This window comes from Antedon mediterranea, chromosome 5 (genome assembly GCF_964355755.1).
Source record: "Antedon mediterranea chromosome 5, ecAntMedi1.1, whole genome shotgun sequence".
NCBI classification, from domain to species: domain Eukaryota; kingdom Metazoa; phylum Echinodermata; class Crinoidea; order Comatulida; family Antedonidae; genus Antedon; species Antedon mediterranea.
The window spans coordinates 1586650-1607026 of record NC_092674.1 but is presented as its reverse complement, the minus strand read 5'-3'; the positions used below and the strand labels follow the sequence as shown (position 1 = coordinate 1607026).

General features: G+C 34.5%; 1 protein-coding gene across 2 annotated transcripts in view; it reads left to right on the top strand.

Annotated features, from left to right (window-relative positions):
• LOC140050015 (myosin-VIIa-like) overlaps positions 1-20377 on the top strand; it is a 29556-nt gene that overhangs the window by 5260 nt on the left and 3919 nt on the right. The window contains exons 4-38 of one of the 2 annotated variants that reach the window (XM_072094996.1): positions 186-338; positions 3190-3374; positions 3498-3619; positions 3749-4005; positions 4486-4716; positions 5207-5466; positions 5778-5856; positions 6324-6455; positions 7484-7619; positions 8105-8349; positions 8691-8752; positions 8994-9177; positions 9346-9525; positions 9686-9781; positions 10104-10226; positions 10324-10431; positions 10755-10955; positions 11348-11557; positions 11822-11905; positions 12049-12144; positions 12771-12797; positions 13409-13635; positions 13930-14047; positions 14479-14607; positions 14874-15047; positions 15405-15632; positions 15861-16031; positions 16120-16364; positions 16568-16737; positions 16893-17080; positions 17459-17586; positions 18944-19104; positions 19207-19363; positions 19734-19992; positions 20173-20287. In XM_072094996.1, coding sequence (XP_071951097.1) covers positions 186-338; positions 3190-3374; positions 3498-3619; positions 3749-4005; positions 4486-4716; positions 5207-5466; positions 5778-5856; positions 6324-6455; positions 7484-7619; positions 8105-8349; positions 8691-8752; positions 8994-9177; positions 9346-9525; positions 9686-9781; positions 10104-10226; positions 10324-10431; positions 10755-10955; positions 11348-11557; positions 11822-11905; positions 12049-12144; positions 12771-12797; positions 13409-13635; positions 13930-14047; positions 14479-14607; positions 14874-15047; positions 15405-15632; positions 15861-16031; positions 16120-16364; positions 16568-16737; positions 16893-17080; positions 17459-17586; positions 18944-19104; positions 19207-19363; positions 19734-19992; positions 20173-20287 — 5641 coding nt within the window. The remainder of the gene's footprint in view (positions 1-185; positions 339-3189; positions 3375-3497; positions 3620-3748; positions 4006-4485; positions 4717-5206; positions 5467-5777; positions 5857-6323; positions 6456-7483; positions 7620-8104; positions 8350-8690; positions 8753-8993; positions 9178-9345; positions 9526-9685; positions 9782-10103; positions 10227-10323; positions 10432-10754; positions 10956-11347; positions 11558-11821; positions 11906-12048; positions 12145-12770; positions 12798-13408; positions 13636-13929; positions 14048-14478; positions 14608-14873; positions 15048-15404; positions 15633-15860; positions 16032-16119; positions 16365-16567; positions 16738-16892; positions 17081-17458; positions 17587-18943; positions 19105-19206; positions 19364-19733; positions 19993-20172; positions 20288-20377) is intronic. The other variant, XM_072094998.1, reaches the window with a different exon arrangement.

The window sequence follows — 20377 nt, the reverse complement described above, 5'->3', positions numbered from 1 at the left end:
GTTTCATCAGTAATCTTCATTAATTTATTATAATAACACTTTTTATGTAAGTTTTGAGCTTGAATTATTCAAGAAAATGAGTCTAATAGTGAGCAAGTTACTTTCTGTAACTTTCTTTTAATGTATGTGGTTTCTTCACCATAAACAGATCTGATAATTTGTATCAATAATTTTTTTTTTTTCAGGATCATTGGATGTCAGCAGATCTGGCACAGAAGCTGCGGATGATGCACATTACATCCATAGAGGGCGTTGAGGACATGATACGTTTAGGTGATCTCCACGAAGCTGGAATATTGCGTAATCTGTTGATCAGATATCAAGAAAACTTGATATACGTAAGTATCCATAGGAATAAAAACTTTATATTAGGCCAAATAAAAAAACATACTTGTTAAGCGTCACCGCCCGCTCCTGATTATCCAGCCGCCTCTCTTTTTATTTTTATTTTTTTTTTACCGATATACAACGGAAAGTTCAGCGGCCCGACCCAGCTCCAGAGTAGGGCTCGAAATTCACGCTAGCAAACTAGCATTTTGCTAGTAGATTCTTCATAATTGCTATTTGAAAATTTCAAAACTAGCAAATGTTTGTTAGGCTAGTGTAATTTTTGAAAAAATACATACTTTTTAGCTTAGACAACGCTAGCCGCCGATCGCTCTATGTCGACAACGGCAAATTGGTGAAAACAATTGTTTCATTTACACGCCGCCGATTTACGTAAAGGAAACGCGAATAGCACCGTGAATCATGTAATGTGGTAAACAGCAAGCTTTTTCCCCAACACATTAAATCATGTGCATTTAGTACGTCGCTGATGATTACATCATCAGTCACGTGATTACAGAATACGCGATTATCAATTTAGGGATTTAACGAAATCAATATTTTGCCTACACAGTGGTCGAAGCGCGTTTTTTTATAGGTTCGTAAATAGGAAACACCCTATACATAATGGACTCTACCAATTTTGTTTACGATGATCTCGCGCTCGAGATCGGCACACCACGAGGTCCTGTTGGGCGATGGGTTTCCTTATGCCTGGTTTACCTGCCTGGAATAACCGGAATAATTACATACACTTTTTGCATCACAACTTTAAATACTGATTTACACAGCAATTGGCAAAGGATTCATCAAAGAAGAATGAATACGTTGAATAAAAATTCACTTAAGAAATGCCGTAAGCTGTTTTCAAACTATAAATCAGCCCACTATTTAGTATTATTGAGACCAAATCATGCTTCTCGCGATAGGGAATTTCTTGATAGATGAGTCGAGCGAGAGTCGGCGGATGGCCGATGAGTGAGGTTGGGGTAGCACCTTGGACGGATTAGTTAGCCTAAGGCCTACAATTTCGCTTGGTGGCAATTAAATTTAATGTTTTAATTACGTCTGGATATAAACAATACAAAACTCAATTTTGTCATAAGCAATAATATTTCATACATAGTCAATTTTGTTCTGTTTCGCATTTTAAAAGTTTGACGTTTCGTCCTAAAAAAGTGGGGAAAAACGTCCACCGCGCAAAAATATACCTCTATAAAAAGTAAAAAAAAAAAAAAAAAAACCGTCCCCCCGCCCCTGAAAATGTATGAGGGTGTGACGCTTAACAAGTATATTTTTTTATTTGGCCTTATTGTAAAAATAAAATGACTACATTATTTTTAAACGTGCATATAACACCTGCATCTAGGGACCATCTCATTCTTCAATCATTCTTTTGTCACCTCCCGGGAAACTAGGGATCAAATTAAAAGAGTCGATATTGATTTTTCTCAATTTGTATTGGAGTATTTAAAAGTCAATAAAAAATCTAAATTCTGCATATTGAATGATCATAAACCAAACATAGAGATATGTATTATTTTTATGTATTTTTATTTTGTTGCTTACTTTTGCTGTCATATGGAAATATAACTTTTTTTTAAACAAGCTTTGTATTTACTATATTATATATATGTATTTATTTCCTATATGTACAGTAATTTTAATTAATAGAGATCTTTATTTTTATATCTAAAAATTGTAAATCAAAATTGTAGACCTAATCATAATGTGTAGTGCTTTAATCAATGTGGAAAAGCACTATATAAGCAATTATTATTATTTATTTATATTTATTGTGAAGAATTCTAAGGTTTTTAAAGATGTATTGTCCTAAAATTTGACGTATAAATACATCCATCACGATCCATCTTGGCTTTGTCTCGACCCCTCGCTAGTAATATTATATAAACATGTTTTCATCCTTTTTGCCATTGGCTGTGTATCTTTCTACAAATCAGTTGAATTTGTATTTATTAAATGACAGTGAAAGTATTAGCAGGTGCTGTCTTTGTGATCATCTTGAGAAATTAGAGAAATAGTTGTTAGATATCAGGCTTTATGTTATTAAAGATATATTTGTGTTGGATATGCCATTTTAATGTCAAATAACAGTTATTCACTTTGACCAAAAACTGGATCCAAAAAAAAACAGCAAAAAATACTTAAATTGTCTGTCAGACAATGGTTTTTGGTTACAATTTTGACTTTTTATAAGTGAAATGATAATTTTTTTTCTATGCAAGTGAATAACTTAATTAAAACTGCAAAATGGGCTGTTAAAATCTGATTTATAAATCTTTATTTTTCATGATTTTTGGGGATCTTTAAACAAAATATGTATTTAGTATAGATATATATAATATAAACACAATAGACAAAGAACATTCATTATACATTTAACTAATGTCCCAATGTCGGAAGTTAAAGGTAAATTCAAGGTAATAAAGAGCTGTACTGTATATCAATGTTTTACTTTGAATTATGTGCTGGTAGCTAATACCAAAATAGATCCTTCAATGTTTGGTTTAGGATATTTATTATTATATTAGGTTGACTTTAATTCTATTTAATGCTAATATACATTTTAACTTTTTATTAATTTATTAGGGAAATGTGTTATTTGCAGTATAAAAGAAAATGTTTCCAAATTAAATCTATTTAATTGTAGATGTGAATTCTAACAATTGTCTCAATCATACATTTAGTCTCTTGTATATCGTATGAAGACTTTCACTGGATCCATTTAATCATGTATTTTCTCTTGTATATTTTATAAAGACTTTCACTGGATCCATTTAATCTTAATTTTTTCTTGTATACTTTATAAAGACTTCCATGTATATTTATTTTTTCTTGTAGACTTTTACTGGATCCATTCTAGTAGCAGTGAACCCCTACCAGATCCTACCAATCTACACAGGCCAACAGATCACAGAGTACAAAGATAAAAAGATTGGTGAGAAACCACCGCACATCTTTGCCATCGCTGATAATGCATACTATCGCATGCTGCGAGGGCAGCAAAACCAATGCGTCATCATTAGGTACGTTACGCTCTGTCTACACTAACATACTTTATGTGACAAAAAAATGTGCTGTGCCCATATACGGACAAGCCTTACATCTCCAGCATTGTCTTTTCCTATAAATGCAATCTTCTCTTATAGTGGTGAGAGTGGAGCAGGCAAGACTGAGAACACTAAGCTCATCCTCCAGTTCTTAGCTGCAGTCAGTGCTCAACACTCGTGGATTGAGCAACAGATTCTTGAATCTAATCCAATCCTAGAAGGTGAGATATAAAAACTATGCGTCAGTCTTTTGCTGTTGCTCACCATTGAGAACACATTCAAGTTCCCACTCAACAAATGAGTTCCCACAAATATTCTAGACTAATATTCTCTCATTCCTCCAAAAACAGCTCTGGGAAATGCTAAAACTATACGAAACGACAATTCTAGTAGATTTGGAAAATATATTGACATTCACTTCAATCAGCAAGGAGCAATAGAGGGCGCTCAAATTGAGCAATATCTGCTTGAGAAGTCACGAATTATCGGCCAACTTGAAGAGGAACGTAATTATCATATATTTTACTGTATGCTTGCTGGTATGTCATCTAGCGAGAAACAACAACTGGGTCTTACCAGGGCAGAGGACTATTACTATCTTACTCAGGTACTACTTTAAATATTTTCCTGAAAAGTGTAAAATGTTTCCCTTTTTAGCATGATTCCCCCTAGAGATGTAACGCAACACAGCAATGCATCAATGCGAAATGCTGTATTGTGTAATCACGAGTGGAAACTGAAGAAAAAGTACTACAAACAGTTGCTAAAGAAAATAAATTGATTTTATGCAACAATGCCTGTTACAGCACGTAATCAAGTACGTGAGGTGAAACAAGTCAGGGTCTACGTAGCAACGAATGGCGACCAACCCGGTTTGATTTTATGCTGGCGGGTCCAAGCACAATTATTGGATGCGCATTTTCTTACGTCAGTTAATGATGAATTCGCTGCTTGCACAGCATTTATTATCAAATATATAAAATATTGAAAAACTTGTTGTTTGTACACCGATAAAGCTCTTGGGATTAAATAGAAAAAACATTAAAAATTACGAAGATAATTAAAATGCACTTTTTTCATTTTGTAGGGAAACTGTCTGGTTTGTGATGGTCGTGATGATGTCAAAGACTTTGCAGACATCCGATCTGCCATGAAAGTGCTCAACTTCAGTGACGGTGAGATCTGGGAAGTCATGAAACTTCTAGCATCCGTTCTAGAGTTTGGAAACATTGAGTATGACGCCATTGAGACATCGAACTTGGATGCCATTGGCTTCAGGAGTCACAAACAGACAGAAGCAGTCGCCAAAATTCTTGAGGTTAGTAAGGATTCATTGCGGTAGCTACATTCAGCTTCAATATTCGCAATCTTTTCATATTAGGAATTAGGGGGGCAGAGTTAGAGATGAGGAACACTGCCTTTTGAGAGCTAAAAATCGGAAATTATGAACGCCTTATTGGTATCTATTTTGACAGACTATTAAGATTATCGTATCCTCTGTAGGTCACGAAATTGGGCCGATTTTGGGAGGGTAGAACTATACCCAAAAAACCCTGGATCATGAAATGATTATTATGCAAAACTCATCTGACCTAGATAGAGAGAGGCCTACATCCAGACCAAAAGTCAATACTGGGACTATACCGTTTGGGATATGCCTGTTTGTGAAATCAGACATAAAGTAGGGGGTTGGATTAGACCCGAGGATATACAGTATATGTTAGCCTTTCACATGTTTAATAAGTCTTGCAATATGACTCATTATAACTGTTCTATTCAACATTTTATAATGTCTTTTTCTTTTACAGGTTGACCTGAATGCTTTAGAGACAGCTCTGTCCACAAAACGAACGGTAGCTGCCGGAGAAGTAGTTGTATCTCCTGTCAACAAAGCAAAGGCTATTGACATGCGAGATGCGTTTGTCAAAGCCATATATGGACGAATGTTTATCTGGGTTGTGGGAAAAGTAAACGATGCTACATATCGCGCCAAAACGAGCTCCAAAGATTTACGCTTAAGTATCGGTGTGCTAGACATTTTTGGATTTGAGAATTTTGGAAAAAACAGGTAAACAATTTTGTTGTAAACATAAAACAACAATATATAGTTTAGATACTAAGATTGCAAAAAAATGTTTGATTTTTCATGTTGAAATGTTGGATTTGGATTGTTCCCTTTATTTATTTTAGTGAAACTTAATTAACGCATCAATTGATATAAGGCCTTTCTATAACAAATTCTCCAAATTATTTATATGTATTGAATAGAATTTGTTAGATATGTTTAAATTCTCACAAGTATTGATTTTGTTTATAATGTTTGAATTTGTTTATTTGTTTGTACTATTTATATTTATATTAATATTTGTTATTTACCAGTTTTGAACAAATGTGCATAAATTATGCTAATGAGAATCTGCAACAATTCTTCGTTCAGCACATTTTTAAACTTGAACAGGTAATATATTTAATACATTTAGTTTTTAGTCTATTTAAACTATTTAACCCTTATATTGTAAACCTGCTTTCAGACTGAGTCTGGAAAAATCATGAAACATGAGTGTAGTGTCTAAGAATAGAACCATTCACACTAAAGCTGAAAACTGGTATTTCAATATCACACACATGTTTTGTATGGAATTTGGAATGAGTAAAGCTCTGTCTACACTATCAAACTAATGGATAATGTCATATCACTACCATATTTGGGCATATTACTACCATATTTGGGTGCATCACAGTTTTTTTTATCAACTAATTTGATAGTGTAGACAGAGCTTTACTCATTCCAAATTCCATACAAAACATGTGTGTGATATTGAAATACCAGTTTTCTCTTGGTCACTGTACCGAATCCGTTATCAATGTGAACATACATTTATAATTAAATTAGATTAAGAAAAATGATTTCTCTATTTATTGTAGGAAGAGTATGAAAGAGAAGGGATCGAGTGGCAGCATATCCAGTTTGTAGACAACCAAGAAACACTGGACATGATAGCTGTCAAACCGCTTAACATCCTTGCACTCGTTGATGAAGAAAGTCGCTTTCCGAGGGTAAGATTTGCAAACATTCTCTTCCTCATTGATTCTTTTATATTCCATGTTATAGAAACCTGTTTTACACTTGTGTGATATCATTTCATTTTACTTATATTTCGGATTCATGTCCATAGTTACAAAATTACTGCAGCACATAAGAAAGAACATGTATAAAGATATAAAGACTAACAACAAAAAAGGCACAGGTATATAATGGAATATAAGGGGTAAATTTGCACAAAAGCAGTAATGGAAGCGGAAAACCACGTAGCTTGTCCAACGTAGAATCCTGAGCAAAAACCTCTGTGTTTTGTGTAAATGGTCATAAGGAATAACATAGATTCTATATTTGTATTAACGTTACCACTCTATCTGTGTAAATTAGCCTTTAGAAGTACTTCAATTTAACATTATTTACATTCGCATAGATTTATAATTGAAAAATCTCCAAAAACTACACCAACCATAATTAAAGATACAACTAACTCCGCGTTGTGTGTAAATGGTCATAAGGAATAACATAGATTCTATATTTGTATTAACGTTGCCACTCATCTCAACATGCACATAAATATACCAAAAATATGTATCATTTATATAAAGCCTGGTTTCCATTAAAATCGCTACATGCGCAGATGTCGCCGACGCAATCGGGAAGGCTCCCCGATTCATCGCAGTCAAATCGGCAAAGTTCAACCATGTTCAACTTTGCCAATTTTGTCGGCGATGAATCGTATACACGTACCAAAAAATATTTAGCGCTCGCGTACTCGATCCCCGATAAATTCTAGCGTTTCCATAGAATCGCTACGCTCTGTCGTGTAGCGATTTTATGGAAACCAGGCTTTAATGATTGTGTGAATGTAACAATTCTCTCCTTCGTTGATTCTTTAATAATCCATGGTATAGAGCCTGTTTCACACTCTTGTGTGAAATAAGGGGTAAAATTAAGTAAAATAGCATGTTGAATCAAATCTCTCATTATACAAAGAAGGGTGTCTGTATTGCAGAATGTGATAATATTGTATGTTTTAACTTAACAGGGTACAGACAAGACTATGTTACAGAAATTAAATCAACAACACAGTAAAAACCCACTGTATGTAAAGGCTCGGTCCGCAGCAGGAACGCAATTTGGAATCAACCATTTTGCTGGACAGGTGTTCTATGAAACTATTGGTAAGTTATTGTACTGCTACCAAACTTGGAGAAAAGAGTTGGTAAGTTATGGTACTGCTACCAAACTTAGAGAAAAGAGTTGGTAACTTATAGTATTGCTACCAAACTTAGAGAAAAGAGTTGGTAAGTTATCGTACTGCTACCAAACTTGGAGAAAAGAGTTGGTAAGTTATGGTACTGCTACCAAACTTAGAGAAAAGAGTTGGTAACTTATAGTATTGCTACCAAACTTAGAGAAAAGAGTTGGTAAGTTATGGTACTGCTACCAAACTTAGAGAAAAGAGTTGGTAACTTATAGTATTGCTACCAAACTTAGAGAAAAGAGTTGGAATATATATCAGAAAAGAGTTGATTATAGCCATTTGAATGCCAATATCAAAAGTGGAAATCCGTAATGGTCAATGAATTTATTTAATTCAGTATTTATTGCATCGTTAAATTAATTTTGTATTGTGGCTAAATAAAAAGAATCTTTTCTCTTTCAGGCTTCCTGGACAAGAACAGAGACACATTTAGCCCAGACTTTTTAGAATTAATTAAGAAGAGCAAAAACGGCTTCCTCAAAATGCTCTTTAAGACTGATCTGGAATCTAACAGGGACACCAGGAAGACGTCCTCAACGTTAGGAGCGCAATTTAAGAAATCACTTGATGCGCTTATGAAGACGCTTAACGCATGCCAACCATTCTTTGTGCGTTGTATCAAACCTAATGAGTTTAAGAAGCCAAGCGTAAGTTGAGACTATGGTACTGAAGTCAGTTAAACCAAGACAATCTAACACCTTGATAAAAATAATAACAGTCTTTTGATCTTATGTCTGGCTGCGACAAATACCAACAGTACTTTACTATGTACATTTTCTTCGCTGCACACTGTATCTGTAAGGGCGTAGAACTGATCGTTTCGCAGCCACAGATAAACCCTTTGATCTCCGGAACTCGGAATCCTGTTGTTAGATTGCCTTTGTTTAACCAAGATACTATTTGTATATCTAGGAAATAACAGGTTTGACATTTTGGCTTGATGATAATGCTTCAAACTAATTATTACCATCATTTTATTTTCCTCCAGTTCTTTGAGCGTGAACTTGTTGTAAGGCAACTACGTTACTCTGGTATGATGGAGACCATTAGGTACGTCTTACGTTTCTTCTTTACTCACTCCTTTATTTGATTGTACATTATCATTGATTAATTCCATCTTGGTCCTGTCTCCATGACGGTTGTCACATAATGCTTTGTATTTCTCTTCTTTTTATTGTATGTATATGTTTCATATGAACAGTTTGTCTGAAATAAAGTTGAATTGAATTATATTGAATGAAATAAACAAATTATGAATTAAACACAATATTTAAATCTTGTTTCTTCATAGTATACGTCGTGCTGGATATCCAATACGTCACACATTCTATGATTTTGTAGCGCGGTATAGGATACTTGGACACGGAATAAAACCAGCACATAAAGAGAACTGTAAAGCGGCAAGTAAGAGTATCTGCTCAGACATGTTAGGCGGCCAAGACTGGCAATTGGGAACTCAGAAAGTGTTCTTAAAGGTATAGCTTTTTAAGATTAATATTAAAGTTTTATTTGCAACTGGCTTCATTAATACAGTCAGTTAAAAAAAATAGTTATAAATCAGACATAGTAGGAGAGCCTGAGTGTGTCTGGGAATTTGATAGTAGACTAATAATTTTAATATTTCTGATATTATGCACATACAGGATGCACAAGATTTATTGTTAGAGCAAGCTAGAGACCGAGCCTTAGCTGAGAAATGCATCATAATACAGAAGGTGGTGCGTGGATGGTTCTACCGCAAACGATACGTAGCAATGAGGAGAAGCGCCATCTACATCCAACGCTCTTGGAGAAAGTTTGCAGATCGAGTACGCTTTTTAAAGGTAGGTTTATCTTAGTTCAAAGTGGTTTGATGCCAACATGAAAACCGACATGTTGTTGCTATTTGATTTATTAATATACTGTTTATTAGTATACTGTCAAATTGACACTTTTACATAGGATAACTCTGTGTAAGTATTTCTGTTGATATCTTTGTTTTAGATGAGGAAAGGTTTCTTGAGGTTACAAGCCTGTATCAGGTCCAGAACACTATCATTCAAGTTTCACTTTATTCGTCACAGGATATACCTATTCCAGGTTTGTAAACAACTTGATTGTTTCTGATTTATTAAACACAATTTTTGTTATTTTTTATTGCAATGCTAGAAAACATTCTGACCAATTGTATATATTCAACAATAAATATTTATTGTAAAATAAATAAGAAACAAGAGAATAGATACTATTAAATAAGTTAGAATAATTGAATAATAATTTAATAAGTTAGAAGAAAGAATGAAGTAAATTTGTTGAATCATTCTTATTTTTCAACACAGCAATTTATCTGACGATTAAAATTTAATAGACAAAACATTTGAAATATCTCACTATTTAAATTTCTTGTTTTTGTCTATGTTAGGCTCATTGTCGTGGTTACTTAATACGTAGAGTAACTCGCAAGTATCTTGGTAGCGTTGTCAAGATTCAAGCTGGATTCAGGATGCTGCTGGCAATGAAACAATATCGAAAATTCCGAAATGAGGTAAGTAGATGAATTTCTCTTAAAATGTATTCAATAACAATGACAAACATTGTTGTGTTTCGGTATTTAAACATTTTAATTCACGTTTTTATTTCAGAATCGTAGAAAAATAGAAGCTTTGAAATACAGGAAGAAGATGGAATCACAACTGAAGAAAAAAATGGGGAAAGCTCAAGCGAAGGAAGAAGCAGAAAGGCTAATGCAGGTAAATACTGCACTATATATAGGATATGTAAAATAATAATTAATAATTAATTTGAAATGATAAAGATGAGGAAATCTGTGAGAATGAGAAAAAGTCGCCCCAACCGAGATTGGAACCCAGAATGTCCTAACCATTAGACCACTAGGGCTTTCATGGTAGTGTTCAAACTCGATTAGATAGCGACTCTCGGCGTAGTACGAATGAACAACACTAGTCCCTCAATTGTACACACACGCACTAGAGATAAAATTGATACGCCCACAGCTTTCAATAATTAATTAATATATGATTCAGTTTCAATGTTTTATTTTTTATCTCACCAGGCGCGACTTCTTGAAATGGAGCAGGAAGATGCGGAAATTGAATCGAGACGAAAGAGAGAACGACTCGACAACATCCAGAAAATAGTTGATGCAGAAAAGAGACGAAATCGTGACATTAGTGATGAACATCTTGTTGACGAGGTCTTTGGCGAGATTCTTGCAGAAGATAACAGTAGTGGACAAGCACCAGTGGGCTTTGAGGTAGATATCATGCCATATTTAGTATTTTTTAAAATAAATTTGTTGTTTGTATTTTGTGGGAAAATACAGATAAACTTAGTAGACATATTGATATAATAGTTGTATTGGACAGGAACGCCTAACATTCTTTCTTAATTTCAGACCAAGGGGTATGTAAATAAGAAGGTCGAATATATATGAAATAAATGTTAATTAAACTTATTGATGTAATTTGCATTTTGTGATGTTATCTATTTTAGAATTTGGTATTGATATACAATAGTTTTATTGGACAGGAACCCTTTATATTCCTAATTTAAACATTATTATTTTTAACCAGTTAAAAGACAGTAGACAATTGCAAACCTTTTAATTAACTTATTAATTACATTTTGTTATGTCATCTATTTAAGGACTTGGAAAGGTCAAGGCAGGAAGCCATTGAAAGAGGTCCAGATGACCCTAACCAACGTCTGCCGTTACCAGATCAGGAGGAAGACATCTCTGACTACAAATTTGCCAAGTTTGCCGCCACTTATTTTCAAGGTGGTGCGACAGCTACATACGTTAGAAAGAAGCTTACAGAGCCTTTGTTAGCTCTCAAAAATGAAGGAGATCGACAGGTAAGACAGGTGTGACAGGTGTGACAGGATTTTGGTTAATTTTTATGTATGTATGTCAATTCTCCCAGACTTTCTAAAAACCAGAAACTGCACCAAACTAGACTTTTCTTGAGGTCCAAAAGGTTTCTAATTCATTGTTACCATTAGAAATACAGTACATCCCAATTACCAGACTTTCTTTCTGCAAAGGTGTCTGGTATTGGAAGAGTTGACTATATAATAAGTGTACATTTAATAAAGATAGTGATTGTGTTTTACTTGCAGGCTGCAATGGCTGTGTGGATAACTATACTGAGATTCATGGGAGATCTTCCTGAACCTAAAGCACAATCCTCATTGGCTGATAGGGTAAGTGAGAAATTTGCATTGTATGTTACTTAGTACTTTCCCAGTTAATATGCTTAGTGTCTGTTACAATAGTTTACAATAATAATAATAATATATATATATATATTTAAACATATTTTGATGAAATACCTATTTGTTTGCAGGATGGAAAGTCTGTGATGACCAAGATATATAATACACTGGGTAGAAGTAGAGGACAAAAAGAACTTGCTGACATGAATGAAGATTCTGCTATGGCTGTAAGTTGGTTATCAAATTATGACCTACCCATCCTCGAATGTAATCCCACCACCTAATTTATGCTAAATTCAAATAAATATGGTAAATAAAAGAAAGTGTTAATGCAATCCGAATAATTCCACCATATAAGTTTCCCCAAATGTAGTATCCAGGCACCCTTGTACCATACTTGGTTATATACATTACGTTAATACACCTTTTATACTGCAAGTTATTCCGATACGTTCTTAGATTATCCACCAGGAATCAAGCACAGGAATGTTGGAGTCAGTGGCGTAACACGGAGGCCTGAGGCCCCTGGTTTAGGGACTCTCCAACAATGGATGCCTCAGGCATTTTTTGACATATTTAATTCCTGTTTTTGCTCTGAGTACTGCTTCAGAACCCCTCGGTTTAGCCAGTGAGCGCTCATAACCGTTACGCCACTGGTCTGAGTGTCTTGTTTATGAGAAATATTTTATCAATGGATTCATTTTGAGGGCAGAGATGGTCTCATTCTACATTCTACTATGAATTTTTTTAATAATCACATTTAAATTCCTCCATTTATTCAAACTTTACTGTTTTCATTTCCTTTAAATCTCTCTTTTTTTTCAATTTTTCTTCTCTTCATTACATTCCACAGAGGAGTTTATATGGATCCAACAAAATGGTAGACTAACGCTTCATTTTTACAACCTTTTTTCTTTTAAAATCCTTTTTGTATTTTTTTGCTCATACTATTTATCTGCTTCATTGTGAATATAGTGTTTATGTTTTTCTTTTAACAATATTTGACTTCCAGTGAATGATAAAAAAGTCATTTAATCTCCACAAATTCTGTTTTGCATTTTTTATGTATAATTCTAACAAGTTTAATTGTAGTTTTTTTTTTTTTTTTTCTTAGATGGCTTTGCAAAAAAGAATTTTATAAAAACAGAAACAAAAGTCTAAAGCTCTGTCCACACTATCAAACTTTATGTGATGTGCTCATGATGATGTTAATCACTACCATTTTTAGGCATATCACCACCATATATGGGCACATCACACTTTTTTTGTCAAAGTAGTTTGATAGTGCAGACAGAGCTTAAAACATTTGAATTAGTATTCAGCATTTAGTATAGTTTTACTTAAAAGTTAAAATAGATTTTAGTTTGATTGAAACTTCTTGGCAATTATTAAGACACAATCCTGTGTTCTATATGTAACCGTTTATATCAACTACGGTATTAATTTACTATATTATTTTTTGTGTCATACTTTTAAATATTGTTTTTATAGGCATCCATGAGTACTACTACAGCTTCACAACGTAAAAACACTGTTCGCAGAAAACTTGTATCGTTGACGCTGAAAAGAAAATCAAAGATCTCGCAGGACGTCGCTGAAAGAATCCGAGACGGTGAAGAAATTGATGTAAATCAGAGCATGATTATTGACAGACCAACATCGAATTTGGAAAAACTACATTTTATTATTGGACATGGAATATTACGACCAGAGTTAAGGTAACATACATCATGAGAAAATCACATTCAGTTTGAAATACAGTACTCACATTGGTTTAGTACACTAGACCTACACAAATGTATTAAGCTCTGTCTACACTATCAAACTTTATGTGACAACAAATCTATCTATATATATCACTATATATATCACTGCCATATTTAAACATATCACCACTATGTTTAGGCACATCACACTTTTTGTCAAACTAGTTTGATAGTGCAGACAGAGCTTTTAGAATTGATATAGGTGGCCTGCTGTTGGTGTTAATTAAATCTCCTTCTTCTTTACAGAGATGAGATTTACTGCATGATCTGTAAACAACTGAGTGCCAACACAGCTAAAGGAAGTCATGCCAGAGGATGGATTCTACTCTCACTTTGTGTTGGATGCTTTGCCCCAACTGATCGGGTAAGACGCCTCAATTAATCATTCCTATTGTTTAAAATTACAGACATTTGTTGCAATGGCTTAGAAATTATTGATGTATTCACAAATTAAGCTAAATTTAAATTCTTAATAGGAGGCATAAGTACTATAGGAATTATTTAATAAATCTTTTGTAGTGGAGCTGTTGCTTGGTGGTTAACATGCTTGCCTTCCAATCCCAAAGTCCATGGTTCAATCCTGACCTAGTGCTAGGGTTGTAACCCACGACTCTTTCGACTCCATTCCCTATGCCTCAAATGAGACTTAGTTTATAAGCACGATAAATTATAAAAATAGTTTATGCGTAATTGGCAAGTTTGTGCTTGCTGTTGGATGCTTGGGAAATAAAACCAAAAAATAAGCATAGTTTACACAAACATGAGAAATCAAAATTCTATCAATTTGCTCTTTAGTTTGTCAAGTACCTGCGTTGCTTCATAAGTGAGGGTCCACCAGGTTATGCACCATACTGTGAAGAACGACTACGAAGGACGTTTGCCAATGGCACCAGGAATCAACCTCCAAGCTGGTTGGAGCTACAGGTTGGTTGGTCAAATTTGTTTGGATTATTTTTGTTTGTTTGCTTAACACTCTGTCTGCACTATCAAATTTTATGTGACAAAAAATGGATACAATGATGTCATATCACTACCATATTTGTAAATGTCACTATCATACCTTTTTTGTCAAGTTAGTTTGATAGTGTAGACAGAACTTTAAAGTTTAATATTATGAATACATTCTATGCTATATAACATGAATACATTTTTCACTAGTCAGTATAACATTATTTTGGACAATCTTATAGGCCACAAAATCCAAGAAACCCATTATGCTGCCGATAACATTCATGGATGGCACAACAAAGACACTACTAGCAGACTCTGCAACTACTGCAAGAGAACTCTGCCAGATGCTGGCAGAGAAGATTGGACTTAATGACCAGTTTGGATTCTCTCTTTATATCGCACTCTTTGACAAGGTACTGTTTTCCATTGTAGTTTGACAAACCATGAGAAACAAATATACCGCTGGTATAATCCTACTCCCCTAAAACACGAAATTTGGGTGACTTTGATGGGTAGGAATACCCAGAGAAAGCCTGGTTCAGAGAAAAAATTATTGGTAAAAATTTCTTGTAAAAACTCATCTGAACTGGCTAGAGAGAGGCCTACATCCAGACCAAAAGTGTGGGACATAAATCAGGGGTGGGATTAGACCCTAAGTGGGATTATACCAGAGGATATACGGTATTGTTTTTTCTATTTCAAGACAACCATAGAATAACTAATTTAGCTTGCTTTCTCACTGCTAAACACATTGCACATTTTTTTAATAGGTGTCTTCACTTGGCAGCGGTGGTGATCATGTTATGGATGCCATCTCACAATGTGAACAATACGCAAAAGAACAAGGTGCCCAGGAGCGCAATGCGCCATGGCGACTGTTTTTCCGTAAGGAGATATTTGCTCCGTGGCATGATGCTCGTGAAGATCCTGTTGGCACAAACCTCATCTACCAGCAAGTAGTCAGAGGGATTAAATTTGGAGAGTACAGATGTGATCGGGTATGTTATCTATTGGTTATCTAATCAAGCTTTTTTTTATTTGAAAATTAAAAATACATTATTAAAATTGAGTAAGCTGGTAAAAAAATTGCAATGAAGTTCAAATAAAATGTAGAGATAAGAAATCTGTGAGATTAAAAAAAGTTACTCATAATCGCTACCATTGGATAAATTCTATAACAAAAGGTGTAACAAATAAACCATAAATTAATAATTGTTTTTTGACAGGATACTGATTTGGCCGCAACAGCAGCTCAGCAGTATTATGTAGAGTATGGTCCTCAGATGGTGACGGATCGGCTGATTGGCTTACTGCCTATGTACATCCCAGACAGTGCAATGACTGGGTCCAAGACAATTGAAAGATGGGCTGAGTTAGTTCGACAAGAGCATAGAAATGTAAGCTATAAATTCTAATGTGATTTCTTGTTTGACTTGACACCCCAATGTAAATAATGGAATATGCTATTTTAATCGTAATTTACAGAGTTACTATGTTCGTGATAACGTTGAAGGCATGCGAGTCAAAGAAGATGTAGTGGACTACGCTCGCTTTAAATGGCCGCTGCTCTTTTCACGATTCTACGAAGCCTATAAATTCTCAGGACCGAGCCTGCCAAAAAATGATGTGATTGTGGCTGTGAACTGGACCGGTGTTTATGTGGTAGATGACCTGGAACAGGTGTTACTTGAATTATCATTCCCAGAAATCACACAGGTGTCTAGTAGCAGGTAAGGTATACAACAACATGTGTACGCCCATGCTTATTATAACAATGCTATTTTCACATGTGTTCTGGGAACTACTGTATAGGCGCTGCATATAGAAGCTGTTCCAACTTACTTTATTTAAAGCTTGGTTCCCACTAGCGACGCAACGCAAGGATGCTTTACTAAATGCACATCCAACTGTAAATGTTTGAACTGTTTTGTAGAACTGGTAAACTTCATGGTCAAAGCTTCACCTTGCTTACGGTCAAAGGCGATGAATTCACGTTCACATCATCAAATGCGGAAGACATTCGTGACTTGATCGTAGGATTTCTCGAAGGCTTGAAAAAGAAATCACGATTTGTTGTAGCTCTACAAGACAATCCTAGCCAAGGTAAGTTCAATTCAAGTTTACACAATGAACAACTACTGCAGAAACAAGATGCGACAAGAATTGGTATAAAAACATTCTTCAGGTTTCTCAGACAAATTCAGTAAATAGATACTTGATACCAAATTCCTAAATAAATGTAATTTTATTTTTGTTAGGAGAAGGTTCATCTTTCTTGAGTTTCCAGAAGGGAGACTTGATCATATTAGAACACGAGAACGGAGACTCTGTAATGAACAGTGGCTGGTGCTATGGAGAGAACGACAGGACAGGCAAGAAAGGAGACTTCCCTGCTGACTGTGTATACGTTCTTCCAACAATGACTAAACCTCCCCGTGAAATAGTGGTATGTTCCAATAGAATGAGAAATTTGTTATTTAGTCAACTCTCCCAATACCAGACTCTCAGATAACCAGAAACCGGACCTTTCTTAAAGTCCCAGAGGTCCCAAAAACACATTTGGAAACCAGACATATTAAGCCAGCCCAATCTTGTCCAGTATTGACTATTCCAAGTTGACTGTAAAATTGACCAAAATATTAACTTTTCTTTGGGAATTTGTATTTAAACTTTCTATTTTGTAACTTTCTCATTATTACTAACTTATTTATTATTGTTTCTAAATATGAAAACATATTATGAAAGGCTCTTTTTTTATTTTTTCTATATTTTAAATATGGAAACATATTTTCATAGGCTCTTTTTATTATTGTTTTTTTGTTAGGCTCTTTTTACAATGGACAGAAGTCAACTAGCTGAAAGACTGATGTCACCATCAGAGATGGCCATCAGCAGTCAAGATTCACCAGAGAAGCCACATACATTAGAAGAGTTTGCTATTGATCATTTTAGGTAAGTTCAAAAAGACTGAAAAAGACATTGAAGAACCATTGTGGTTGTAGTGGCTTCTCCAAGTATGCCTTGACAAAGTGTATTTAACTAATATTAAGAATCCCTTCTCTGCATTGCTAGTAACCTCAATTTGATTTGATTTTGATTTGATTTGATCACTTTATTTCAGAATAAATATTCCATATATACTTATACAACAAATAATACAAAACCGGAAAATCAAACTAAAATAGGAGTTTTTCCCACTTAGTGTAGAGATTTGAATATCGGAACAAATAGTTTGTGGTACACCTAACCAGATCGTTTTTACTATTCACAATTCTTAATCTGAAACCATAGACGCACTAGCGTACATGTAGAAAGAGGGAATTCTCCTCGTGGCAAACATATTACTATCACTACAGTGCGTAGGTAAGCCTAGCAACATTCTCAATGAGTTGTTGTAGCACACCTCCAAAGATTTAATAATCTTAACAGTGTGGTTAGACCATAACATACAACAGTACAGATTAGTACAGAACGACCTGAACAGATTACATTTAACCTTCTCATTACATCTACTAAAACGTCTACTAAGAGTGTTACCTCAAAGAGCTTGATACTGGCGATTAATGTCATTAGAATCATCTAAATTATTACGTAAAATATGACCTAGGTAAGTCACTTCATTGATGTAACATAATATATCATTATTTAGCATAATATTTGATACCACTTCACCATGTTTCTTCTTTGGAGAAAAAAACCATACAGACAGATGTTTTGCGTTATAAATAAACATCATGTTCTAAACCATACTGCTCACATATTTTAACTATATTTTTCAACCCATAAAAAGATTGATCCATAATAGTCATGTCATCAGCATAACATAAATTATTTAGGACAGTATTTGAGGTTCTACACCCATACCCACATCTACTAAGTGCTACATTCAGATCATCAATGTAAACATTATACAGTAACGGAGACATGATTCCGCCCTGTCGCACTCGTTTCTTACATAGAACCATCGGGAGATGGATCTTCCCCATTTAATACAAAACTGTTGCTGTGAGTACCAACACGATAACAATTTTACAATTGCGGTTGGCATCAATTTCAGTGAAGTCCAGTGAATTTAAGTAGCTATATCAAAAATAGTGTTTGCTCACTGTCTATGAATAGGTTTTACCATGCTATTCTACACTTCTAACAAGTATGGTCTAATAAGAGCATTTGTAACAAAGACGATTCTTTACAATATGTTAGCAAACATTGATAATCGTAATTGCTACTGTGGAGTAGCTTTACGTCAGAGTAGGGCAAACATTTAATCAAACCTTAATAATTCAATTGTAACACAAATATTTTACAGGCCGCCACCAAAACGAACATTGAGTAAAGCTGTGAGGTCTCTAAGAGGGCGCCAACAAGACGAGTTGTGGAGTCACAGTAAGGAACCAATCAGACAGCCCCTTCTGAAGAAGCTGATGAGCAACGATGAACTAGCGAGGGAGTCTACAGAGTCTTTTATGGATATCCTTTTGTATAAAGCCAATTTAATTAATGAGTTCTGATTTTAAACTCTTACTTTATCCAATCATTTCACTATATTATAATCCTTAATTTGTTCTGCACCTATCATGAAATATATGGGAGACTATCCTACCAGGAGAAACTACCGACATGGTAATGAGCTCACCGATCAAATATTTGAGGGCGCTTTAAAGAATGAGCCTTTAAGAGATGAGATATATTGCCATATTATTAAGCAGCTAACAAACAATAAAATAAAGTAAGTGTTTATAATATTTATTTCTATGCCATAAAACAGTACATTAACACAAGATGACAAAAAGGATATCTTAAATATGACATATTTTAGAAGTGGTCAACTTCTAAAGCTCTGTTTACACTATCAAACTTCATGTGACAAAAAAATGTGATGTGTCCATATATGGACATCATGATGTCATATCACTACCATATCTGGGCATGTCATTACCATATTTTGGCACAAAACACTTTTTTTCTCCAACCAGTTTGATAGTGTGGACAGAGCTTTAGTTATGTTAGTTATGAACTTATATATATTTCATATTTATATTGTATATTTTTTATTAATGATTAAAAATACAAAAAAAATTGTTTATTTGTTTAAATAGATTCAGTGAAGAGCGAGGCTGGGAGTTGATGTGGTTGATGACTGGTATCTTTGCTTGCAGCCAGACTTTACTTCCTGAAGTAACTAAGTTCTTGCGCTCAAAGCGCCATCAGTTGGCCATGGATTGTATACACAGGCTGCAGAAGACGATCAGATACGGTCAGCGCAAATATCCGCCGCATCTGGTAGAAGTCGAGGCAATCATTCACAAGACGACACAGATATTCCATAAGGTCTATTTCCCAGACGACACGGATGAGGTTAGTATCTTATATAATTTTTTCAGCAACTTTTATAACATTACTTGATTTCTTCTAATACAAAATTGGGTTGGATGCCTTGCATCTTTAATTACCAAAATGTTACCGTTACTGTGGTTATTTTAAAATTTTAGAATGACATATTATTGAGATTGATTTTCATGATGTTAATTTTTTTAGGCTTTTGAAGTTGACTCCGGTACAAGAGCAAAAGATTTCTGTCAAAACATCGCACAACGTCTTCGACTGAAATCAGCAGAGGGTTTTAGTTTATTTGTAAAGATTGCTGACAAAGGTATAGTAAACCATTTGGATATACACCTTCTAAAGCTCTACACTATCAGACTAGTGTGATACGCCTAAATATGGTAGTGATACGCCTAAA